The following is a 12,209-nucleotide window of genomic DNA, read 5'->3' on the forward strand; positions in this document are numbered from 1 at the left end:
TCCACTGTTCTTCCTGTAGATTTCTCAAGTTTTCATTAAAATAGTAGCATCCAACAGTTTAAAAACCTGTTTGATTGCAAATCCCATAGTAATAGCCAGGTCCTTGCAAGAGAAGGGCAATTCTCAAGAAACTGAGTGTCAATGGAAGGTGAATTATAAATTATTATAAGTTACTATCCATCTAGCTCTTGTTCTCTGGTTGTCTCTAAATGGTGTAATTGCCTCGTAACTTTGGCATCACTTCCACAGTACCTTTTTACAACTGAAAATTTTTAGGTTCCGTGGAATGTTTTCCAGTGGATTCTAATTTTCCAAGTACTCTAAACTCCTAAAATTACCTGCCAAATTATACTATTAGGAACAGAGCTTCTTTCAAGACTTTTAACCTGTGCTAGAAAGAAAATATCCTGCTAACTATTCTAAATAAAGCTTTGAAGAGATATCCACCTACTGTCTCACTCCTAAGTTCTGGTAGTTAAGTTCTCTGTAAAATATCAAATTAAGAAATCATTTCGGTGTATATCACATGTTGTATTTCATAGTGGTATTCGATCAGTTTGTTTTATGACGACTTTTTTTTTTTTCAATGTCTCAGTAGTTGACTAGTACAGTGGGGGAGGGATGCCACGATTGCTGTCATACAGATGAGCCACTTGTGTGGGCATCTGTCAATTATATCTACTCTGGTGCTGCTGAAGTTTCTTTGTGTCATGGAAACCTTAGGGCCAAATACCAGGGGAGTTCCTAGAAGCAGCTCTGGCAAGCATAGATTTGATGGCAACTTCATTATAGTTATACTGCTTTGCATGGTTACTCAGCTGTGATCATCATAATAGCTTTCCATCCTAGAGGCCAAATAAGTTAGAGCAATATACAAGCTGCTCAATATATCTTAACAAATTACGTTATAATTGATGCTCTTTTCAACTGTTCTTTTCCCCCCGTAATCAGCCTATTCTGGTCTTTCACAAACAGGCAAAATATGGCTATAGATATCTTTTTTAAAGTATAGAGTATTGAGAATCATATATGTTATTTTCTGTTCTTTGAAATAATCATGAGTCATGTTTTTTTCTCTTGTTTTCAAATCTGGATTATCTACTTTAATAGGTATTGTGACTGTATAATACAATGGTGAGATTGATGATAACAATTGTTGAGTTTTAGTGAGCATTTACCATGTTGCAGGAAGTATACTATGCACTTTACATATAACATTTCATTTAATCCTTGCAAACTCTATGATATAGGTGTTTCAGATGAGGAAACTGAAGCTCAGAGAAGTGAAGTTACCTTGGTCAAGGTCACTAGGGTAGCAAGTAGTGAAGCAGAGAATTAAATTCAGTCAGTCTCCAGGGTTTATGCTCTTAACTGTTTAAAACTCATTAATTGATTTTGACTTAAATGTGCTCTAGAAGTCCTTTCTGGTTATCTTCTCAGATAATAAAAGTAAAATTCTATTGCCTGATGTTAAATTAATTCATTTGAAAAGTTTTGTGTTATTAAACAACATTTATTATGGTTGTGAGTTGATATTGGTAGAGAAATATAGACTTCTCTTTATAGATTTATAATGAAATGAGATTTATGGGTTGAAGAGACCTCTAAATATATTTCCTGCATCATTTGAAATAAAAGAAGGGCCCCAAAAGAGATGAGTACATAAGACCAGTAGTTTTGGAGTCTTATGTAACATAAAGAATTACTTGTCCATTCATTCCTAATGTTGTCAAAATATCTTCTCACATTTGAGGTCTTTTTCTATGTTTTATTTTCTCTAAAATATCTTGTTTTCTCTCTCATTCTGTTCTTTATGTTTTCACTTTTTCATTTTCTTTTTTTGCTGATTATACACTTAATCACAATTAAGCAAAATTACAGAAATAAATAACGTAGCTAGTGAAAGTTCTCCATAAATTCTTACCCCAGGATTTAACCACCAGTAGAATTTTATGAATGCTCCTAGAAACACCAACATGTGTTATTAATGTTATTATGTATCTTTACAAATATAGGATCATATTATACATTTTGTTCTACAACTTGATTTATTTTTTAACTTAGGAATATATCTTGGTGAACTTTACATGTCAGGGTATGTAAATGTCTCATTTTTCTTAACATCGGTACGGTATTTTTTTATATGGATATGCAGGTGCTTATTTAACATTTCACCTGTTGGTGGATTTTTGCACTGTTTTGAATATTTTGCTTCAGTATTAAAAACAGTGAGGCAGGGGAAGGGGTAGTTAGGGAGTTTGGGGTTGACATGTACACACTGTAATATTTTAAATGGGTAACCAACAAGGACCTACTGTATAGCACAGGGAACTCTGCTCAATATTATGTAACAACCTAAATGGGAAAAGAATATGAAAAAGAATAGATACATGTATATGTGTAACTCAGTCACTTTGCTGTACACGTGAAACTATCACAACATTGTTAATCAACTATACTCCACTATAAGATAAACAGTTAAAAAAAATAAAAGCAGTGAGACAATTCACAATCGAAGATGTATGAATGGCCTATTATTACATGAAAAGATTTTCAACAGCATTAGTCAACAGGGAAATTCCAGTTAAAACCACAGAGAAACATCATATACCCATTAGAATGGCTAACCTTTAAAAGATGAACAATACCTAGTGTTGTGAGGATGTGGAGTTTCTAGAACGCGCGCTGTTGTACAAACACTGTGGAAGTCTGTTTGGCAGTTTCTTAGAAAGTTAAGCATAAACTTACCATATTACCCAGCCATTCCACTAGGTATTTACTCAAGAGAAATGAAAACATGTCCACACACGGACTTGTACACAAATGTTCACAGTAGCTTGATCCACTGTAACCTAAAACTGGAACCAACCCAGTGTCCATCAACAGCTGAATGGATAAACAAATGTGGTATATCCATAGAGTAGGATACTACTCATAAAAATGCAACAACATGGGTGAGCCTCAGTATCATAATGCTGAATGAAAGAAGCCAGACAGGGTACATAGTGTATGATTTCATTTATATAAAATTCTAGGAAATGCAAACTAAAATGACAGAAAGCAGATCAATGGTTGCCTGAGGTTGGGGATGGAGGGAGAGGTAGTTTGCAAAGGGCAGGAGAAAACTTTCAGGTAATGGAAAGTTCTGTTTCTCAATTCTGGGTTTGGACAGATGTGTAATGACATGTATCCATCATTACAGTATCATACAGAGTATTTTCAGTGTCCTAAAAACCCTCTGTGCTCAGCCTATACACCCCCTCCCCCCATTTTTAAATTTTTCATTAGTTTGTCCCACTTTTAAATTTTTCATTAGACAAACTATCTTAAGTGTAGCTTTGGACTTTATTAAATCGGGAATAATCTGGTATTAGAGGCTTTAATTTTTACAGATTGATTTAGTTGGACTGGGTCAAGGTTTCTGTGTTATATATAAAGCAGAAATGTGAAGGAAAATTTATTTATTTATTTGGTAGTAATAGATATTACTAAGAATATGAAGAATTCTGCATTATTCCTTCCAACAATTAGTAATCAACTTAAGTATTTTCTGTCTTTGCCAGATACTGACAATATGAAGCCATTGGAGGGTGTAAGAATTCTGGATCTAACAAGGTTTGCATTGGTTTATCTGTGTTTTGGTGATTGAGTTTTCCCCCTTCTTTAAAAAGGCATTTATTTCTTGGATTATAAGAAGGTGTTTATAAGCTTATCATTGAAATTTTAGAAAGAAAAACCAAGAAAATTTCCTGTAAATTCATCATTCTATGAGACAATTAGTATAATACTTATACATTTCTTTCCAATCTGCTTATTATATGTATTATATATAACTTTTGAAAATAAAAATTGGAACCATATTGAAATTACAGGTTTATCCACATTTTAAACATAATGTTATATTTTGAGTATTTTCTCATGTCATTCGAAATTCAACAAAAAATATAAGATATTTTATTATAGTATATAGTTGGCACATAATTACCTAGTCATCCTCCAGTGTTTTTATATTATAAATGAGACTTCCTTGTACATAAATCTTTGCCTCAGGAAATCTTTCAGTTTCTTCCTTAGGATAGAATTCTGAAAGTAGAATTACTGCATCAAAGGGAATATACTTTTTAAAGCTCTTGATACATATGGCCAAATCACTTTTTTGAACAGTTTTAACAATTTTTTTTTTTTTTTAGTTTTAACAATTTTAATTCTTACATTATATGAGCTTGTCTGTGTTGATGGAGTATTAAGAAAAGAATTAATATAAAAATCTTAAAGATGGTAATGAATTTATCTATCATTGTTAACATTGTAGAGTACTGGCGGGACCTTTTGCTACTATGAATTTAGGAGATCTTGGAGCAGAAGTTATAAAAGTGGAAAGACCAGGTAAAACTACTTCTCTCTTTAAAACATAGAAACAAGCTAATAAATATTTTTAATAGTTCTTTAAATGTCCATGTACCTGTATGTGGGATGAGGAGAGAATTGAAATGAAGCGATTATTTTCCCTTCTCCTTTATTTTCCTCTGAACCTATACTAATATTAGATCTCTTTCTACTCTTTATACGTGCCAAGGGCTAAGGCCTAAGCCAGATCCTTCACATGCACCTGGAAGCCTCTGGTAGAAACTGATGTGCAACACGTAAATAATGATGATGCTAACAACGGTTAGTGCCAGGCACAATTCTGAGCACTTTGCCTGTATTAATTTATTCAGTCTTTACAACAGCCTGTGAGCTGTTATTATTCCTAGATTATAAATAAGAAGACAGAGACACAGAGAGGTCAAGGGATTTGTCCACGGTCACACAGCTAGTAAGGAATATCCAGACACTCAGCTCTGATCCTGGCCCTTCTGAGCCCCACACAAGCCTTGCTGCTGAGACTGAGGTTAGAGTGGGCCTGGCCGCCTTCCCTCACTGGGGGACGAAGGGAAGGCAAGAAATTAGCATTATTATTTATTCTTCAAGATCTGTTGCTTATGGATCTGGAACAGAATTCCCAAATTAGTGAAAATGGTCTAGCCTTCAATAGTGTACATGTATCTATAAGACCCATAAGAAACTAGTTTATAATTACATCAACATACTAATTTACCATAAGTGATTAAACTCTATAAAGTAGAACGCATGATCTAGAAGATTCAACTTTCTGCTACATAGATCTTCTTAAGAGGCCAAAGCAGTTAGCAGAAGATTCTCTGATCAGCATGGGGAATGTTATATATTTTATATTTATCTGGCCCTGTGCTTGTCAGGCTCCAGGTGATAGAAGAGCCTGGTGAATCCTGCTTTCCAGAGATAATGCTTCATTTATCCAGTCAGTGATATTTATCACTTTTGGTCATTGCTGGATACATGCTGAATAATGTTTACTTTCTAGCTGAACATCTTTTTTTTTCTTTTACAGGTACCACAAAACTTCTAATTTTCACATTGCTATCCAGTTTTAATACCACATACTTTCTAATTTCAAGCATTGGGTCTTCCATTTCTCGATAGAATAGCCAATATGATTTCTGTTGCTATTTCATTTGATCACTAGGTTAAATATTTGTACAGTTGGCCCTTCGTATCCACGGGTTCTGCATTTATGGATTTAGCCAGCCACAGATTGGGTACTTTTATGATCTGAGATTGGTTGAATCTGCGGATGCTGTACTGGTGGATATGGAGGGCCAATTATGGGACTTGAACATCTGCCAATTTTGGTGTCCTCAGCGGGTGCTGGAAGCAGTCCCTCATGAATACTGAGGGAATGACTTTATTTTTATTAATTTTAGAAATCACTAATTCCTGTTTGCTTAGTCCTGTTTCTCCTTTGTACTTTTTCATTTCCACACTGGGGGACCCTTTCCTTAGTCTAGGCCTTTATTATGTCCCATAGCCATACACTAGGCATCAAGCTTTGTTCCTAGCAGATGTTCATTGCTCTTTTTCTTACTAATTGGTCTCTCTCCTTTAACGCTTTTGCTCAGTATGTTTTAATGTTCATATTATATATTTTGTTTTTTCGAGATAGTTATTCAACAGATATGAAGAAAAGTCCCTTGGCAGTATTTTCACATTTCAGTCTCTTTTAGTGTCCACTTCCTCAGTTCTTAAATTAAATTTCGTTGTAGTTTTCTGACTTGGGACTAGATTATTCTTATTTGAGTAATCAAAGAGCGTATCAAGCTTAAGTATATTTTTTTCTTCTCTTTTTAGAGTCTTTCGGTGGGTGTAAACGCTATGCCTGCAGGGCCAGGCAGGTAACCTAAATGAATGAAGTGGGCTGGGCAGCCAGTGATGCTGCTGTTATTCCAGGGTTGTCACCAGGAGGCAGGCATACCTGGGCAGGGATGTTGGTCTTTGTTCACTGCTGTGTCTGCTCTGCAGAGAGCAGTGTTTGTGACATAGTAGGCACCCAATAACTATTTGCTGAATGGATGAATGTGTTGAAATATCATATAAGAAAGGCAGTCTGAATTTTTATATACTATCTCTAGATTTTGAAATCATGGCAGATATTTAAAAACTTTAAGTTGTGTGTGGGTCAAATAAAACATGTCTCTCAAATTGCCAGTTTTACCAGTTTGTGACCTTTAACCCTTATTTCATTTCATGGGCCGTCAGCACATATCCTATCCTTCCGCGTCTCTTAAACCCAGGTTATACACCAGGACCAGGTGGGGCAGGAAAGCCATGTAGGCCTCCAGTTTAGATTTCTGACATTATTTCCACCCAAGAGATGAATGTAAACATTTAAAATAAGCTCTCTACTTTTAGCCTTATCTTGACATTGCTCTCTTAAAAACAAATTTTTTTTTTAATTTAATGTATTGAGACCTTCAAAAAAATGGAAGTGGCTGGACTCTCTCCAGCCTCTGGGAGGTTCTATCTGATCTTGAAGATCCAGATTCACACATACATTTTTCCGTGAAGCCTATAACCGGTTTATTACTAGGAGATTGTCTTTGTGGACTCTTGTAGTTTATTTTTTCCCCTGACGTTTTGAGCATGCTGTTCAGTTTGATACTTACTATTTATTGCTTTGTGTTGTTTATCAGTTCATCCCCAGTTAGAACTAATGCTTCTTTTCTCCTCTGTCCTGTGTTCTCGCTTTCTCTTGTGAGGTTTTTAGTTTTTTGTTTTTAGTAAAGGAGTCTATTCTTTAGCTTCTGTTTTGTTTTCTAAAAGGCTGTGTCTGTTTTTCTTTATCAGTTTCAGTGGGTAAGGTCTAATGGGCTAATAAATTAATTATATCATTTAAATGAGATTAGAATTTAAACTTTAACCCGTATTCACAAATTCTCTCTTATTGGGGGCTAGTAATACTTAGGTAGTGATTAGTTTCTAATATCAATATTTAATCAGAACTTATAAAAATCTTAATTTAAGTGATACTAATTTGTGCCTATTAATTGTTGATTCACTTTCTGAGCTCCATCTACATTGTTTGCTTTTTGTGCAAAGAAAACTTTTTTTCTGTAACTTGATAGTGTTATCTTTGAATCAAACACAAGTACTTTTCAGAATCATTTGAAGTGGATGTTTAGAATAAAATACCCTATTTTTGATGTTTTTAAACTTTTACTTTGAAGCAAGACCTAGACTACTAAAATTTTATTCTAAATAGCATCTTAAATTATTGACATTTGCTATTCAGTAGCTTATTTTGCTTTTTCTGATTTATTGCTACAGAATTTAAAAAATAGATTTATTTATCATTGTTTTATACCTAGCCTCAGATACCACTTTATCATAAAGACTTACTTATCATTATCCTGATTTAAATTGTATTTAACAAAAATATTTTGTAGACCCCACATTTTGTTTGCACATTTAATGCTAAAAACACTGAAAGAGCTGACTTGTTTGTTGAAGTAGGAGAGTAATTTTTTTCCCCCTCAGACTTGCCATTTATTAAATCTAAAGACTGCCAGTAGGATATTCCCTTCTGGATTCTGACTTTCAGGGATGGATTTTAGTGAAAGAAGCTATGGGAGGATTTAGTGATTTACATGAACAGGTAAAGAGTTTGGGCAGTTCTAACAAGGTCCCAAGGCCACTTCAGGTTGCTAATTCCACTGATCTTGTTTAGACATCTGTGAACTTACATATGAGTAAGCCTGTTGATTTGAAATGTCTCATGATGTTTCAAGGTTAAATAGTTCATACTATTGTTTTCAGGAGCTGGTGATGATACACGAACTTGGGGTCCACCTTTTGTGGGGACAGAAAGTACTTATTTTCTCAGTGTTAACCGAAATAAAAAAGTAAGAATATTATCCCCTTTTTGCTTTCTTTGTGTAATTCTCTCTTTTTTTAAAAAAAGTAATTTATTTATTTTTGGCTGCCTTGGGTCTTCGTTGCTGCACACGGGCTTTCTCTAGTTGCGGTGAGCGGGGGCTACTCTTTGTTGCAGTGCGCGGGCTTCTCATTGTGGTGGCTTCTCTTGTTGCGGAGCACGGGCTCTAGGCGCACGGGCTCAGTAGTTGTGACTCGGGCTTAGTTGCTTCACGGCATGTGGGATCTTCCCGGACCAGGGCTTGAACCCGTCCCCTGCATTGGCAGGCAGATTGTTAACCACTGCGCCACCAGGGAAGCCCTGTGTAATTCTCTTGTAATAACAAAACTTTTGATATCATTGTGGCTTGTTTATTTCTATGCCTTTTTGTAGATATTTTGTAATATTCCCAATAGGGTGAAATTTTATTTTATTTTATTCATTCACCAGTTACCAAGTAGAAACAGTAGAGCTTTTTATTAATTTTCCTTCTCTACTAACTTAAAACGTTTTTTGAGAATTTATAATTTTTTTTTTTTTTTTTCCGGTACGCGGGCCTCTCACTGCTGCGGCCTCTCCCGTTGTGGAGCACAGGCTCTGGATGCGCAGGCTCAGCGGCCATGGCTCATGGGCCCAGCCGCTCCGCAGCATGTGGGATCTTCCCGGACCGGGGCATGAACCCGTGTCCCCTGCATCGGCAGGCGGACTCCCAAGCACTGTGCCACCAGGGAAGCCCTATAATGGTTTTTAATGGAAATAATTTTATTAAAGTGAGGAATCAGTTGATTTGTTACATTTGTTATTCTTTTGGAGATTGCTAATTGCCTACATTTGGTATTATTATTTGAAAAATTTTTACTATAATCCTTACTATCATCCTAACATATCCGAATTGAAAATAAAATCAGTAGAAATTATTTAAATGTTTCTTCGTGAGGAAAATGCATTTACTTTAAGAGGAGAAATCTGTAATATGAATGGCTCTCTTATTGAACTGTCAACAATAAGAAAAATTTTTAAGATACTATTTTAATATATATATTTTTAATTTTTAGAGTATAGCTGTTAATATCAAGGATCCAAAAGGGGTGAAAATCATCAAAGAGGTACAGTATGCTCTATAGAAGGCATCTTGTCACCTGGGTTGTAATTAGGGATTTGAATATGAGTAAAAATATTTTAAAACATTATTTCATTGGCAATCTGAAATTTTGCTGTAAGTGCCATTTGAGTTTAACTTCGTTTTTATACTAAGTATAATTTGCTTTATAATTTCTGGTATATTGTGTTTAACATTTCTCCATCGTGTCAGAGTGTTCAGTTATGGCACTAGTGTCCATTGACCGAGTGCCTGCCCTGCATCAGATCTTAGGCCTGGGTACTTTATTCGTATTATCTTCTCAAATCTTCAGAATTTTCCTTGTAAATGAAGTGTTATATCCTCATTTTCACAAGAGGTGAAATGAGTCTCAAGGGGCTTGAGTGATTGTCTAAAGATCACATAGCTAGTAAAGGGAGGAGCTGAAGTTTGAACCCTAGGTCTACATCACTGTAGAGCCCAAGGTTTTTCTAACACCTATTCAGATGGCTGATGTGTGCAGACCTGATCTTGGCATCTTTCCTTGAGGGGCCAGCACAATGGTTAGGGGAATACCCCAGTGTTCTACTGCTGGGATTCAAATTCTGCCTTCTTTACTTACTAGCCATGTGACTTCAGGCAGGTTACTTAACTTCTTTATGCCTCAGTTCCCTTATTAGCAAAATGGGGACAGTAATAATACCTACTTCTTAGGGTTGTTAGAATTGAGTTAATATTGTGTAAAATGTGAAGAAGGGTGCCTGCCATAGTCATAGTCAGCACTCATTCAGCATTAACTATTATTATTGTTCCCGGTGCACATGAAGGCGGATTCATCATGTGAGATAAAACTTGTTTGCCATTCTTGTTAAAGTTTGAAGTCTAGGGCTTCCCTGGTGGCGCTGTGGTTAAGAATATGCCTGCCAAGGCAGGGGACACAGGTTCGAGCCCTGGCCCAGGAGGATCCCACATGCCGCGGAGCCGCTGGGCCCGTGCGCCACAACTACTGAGCCTGCACTTAGAGCCCGCGCTCCGTAGCAGGGGAGGCCACTGCTATGAGAGGCCCGTGCCCCCGCTCGCCGCAACTGGAAAGAGCCCGTGCGCAGTGGTGAAGACCCAACACAGCCATAAATAAATTAATTAATTAAATTAAAAAAAAAAAAGTTTGAAGTCAAATGTAATGGATGTAAATCTCCTTGATTAGAGAACCAAATCCCCAAATTTGTTTTATATCAAAGTATCAATTTTAGCTTCATTGCTCTGATGCTTCTTTCCTTATCATCTGGCTGATTGAAAAATAACGTCTTCTAATTATTAAGATCAGAATCAGTGATCATCCGCTCTGGTTCTGTTGGATCAATCGAACAAATTTAGAATTTTACTAGATATATGTTGAACCCAAAGCTTGATAATTGTCCTGATCTCACTGTCCTGTTTTCCTACATCTTTTCTATAGCATAACTTCGGTTTGTTTGCTTGTTTTTATTTTATTTTTCAGTTGCAACTTAATATGATTTTTCTAAATTGTTCTCTGTTATTATTGCCTTGCCTTGTTTTTTTTTTTAAATAAATTTATTTATTTTATTTTTCCATTTTTGGCTGCATTGGGTCTTCATTTCTGCGTCCGGGCTTTCTCTAGTTGTGGCAGGCGGGGGCTACTCTTCGTTGTGGTGTGTGGGCTTCTCACTGCAGTGGCTTCTCTTGTTGCGGAGCACCAGCTCTAGGCACGCAGGCTTCAGTAGTTGTGGCATGTGGGCTCAGTTGTGGCTCGCAGGCTCTAGAGCACAGGTTCAGTAGTTGTGGGGCACGGGCTTAGCTGCTCCGCGGCATGTGGGATCTTCCCAGACCAGGGCTTGAACACGTGTCCCCTGCACTGGCAGGCAGATTCTCAACCACTGTGCCACGAAGGAAGCCCACCCTGCCTTGTTTGTCTATGGCAGCGACCCTCATCTTGGACTCAACTCCCATTGTCTTCATTCTCAGGCCCTTTTTTTTTTTTTTTTTTACATCTTTATTGGAGTATAATTGCTTTACAATCGTGTGTTAGTTTCTGCTTTATAACAAAGTGAATCAGTTATACATATACATATGTTCCCATATCTCTTCCCTCTTGCGTCTCCCTCCCTCCCACCCTCCCTATCCCACCCCTCTAGGTGGTCACAAAGCACCGAGCTGATCTCCCTGTGCTATGCGGCTGCTTCCCACTAGCTATCTATTTTACATTCGGTAGTGTATATATGTCCATGCCACTCTTTCGCTTTGTCACAGCTTACCCTTCCCCCTCCCCATATCCTCAAGTCCATTCTCTAGTAGGTCTGTGTCTTTATTCCTGTCTTACCCCTAGGTTCTTCATGACATTTTTTTTTCCCTAAATTCCATATATGTATGTTAGTATACGGTATTTGTCTTTCTCTTTCTGACTTACTTCACTCTGTATGACAGACTCTAGGTCCATCCACCTCATTACAAATAGCTCCATTTCGTTTCTTTTTATGGCTGAGTAATATTCCATTGTATATATGTGCCACATCTTCTTTATCCATTCATCCGTTGCTGGACACTTAGGTTGCTTCCATCTCCAGGCTACTGTGAACAGAGCTGCAGTGAACATTGTGGTACAGGACTCTTTTTGAGTTATGGTTTTCTCAGGGTGTGTGCCCAGTAGTGTCAGGCCCTTCTTTTTATCTTTTCAGTAGTTGTTATGATGGTGATGATGATGAATCATCTAGGAGATTGTGCTTAATTCTTCTCTTTCTGGTTTATGTTTCTCAGTTCCACCTTCAATGTTCACAGTTCCTGCTTATTTGCTTCCATTTCAGAACATTTTGATATTTTATCCTGAATAGTGAAGGTTTTAGATTT

At 36.7% G+C, this 12,209-nt stretch overlaps 1 protein-coding gene across 4 annotated transcripts in view; it reads left to right on the forward strand.

The window, feature by feature from the left end:
• SUGCT (succinyl-CoA:glutarate-CoA transferase) overlaps positions 1-12,209 on the forward strand; it is a 793,918-nt gene that overhangs the window by 13,233 nt on the left and 768,476 nt on the right. For 2 of the 4 annotated variants that reach the window (XM_022593044.2, XM_089917072.1), the window contains exons 2-5: positions 3,564-3,615; positions 4,313-4,386; positions 8,173-8,258; positions 9,325-9,375. The exons of 1 other annotated variant lie outside the window; for it this stretch is intronic. In XM_022593044.2, the coding sequence (XP_022448752.1) occupies positions 3,564-3,615; positions 4,313-4,386; positions 8,173-8,258; positions 9,325-9,375 (263 nt within the window). The remainder of the gene's footprint in view (positions 1-3,563; positions 3,616-4,312; positions 4,387-8,172; positions 8,259-9,324; positions 9,376-12,209) is intronic. One more of the 4 variants, XM_089917070.1, reaches the window with a different exon arrangement.

The sequence above is a fragment of the Delphinapterus leucas genome, chromosome 9, assembly GCF_059928025.1.
Source record: "Delphinapterus leucas isolate spDelLeu-1000000601 "Yukka" chromosome 9, BTC_Dleu_Yukka2, whole genome shotgun sequence".
Classification (NCBI taxonomy): domain Eukaryota; kingdom Metazoa; phylum Chordata; class Mammalia; order Artiodactyla; family Monodontidae; genus Delphinapterus; species Delphinapterus leucas.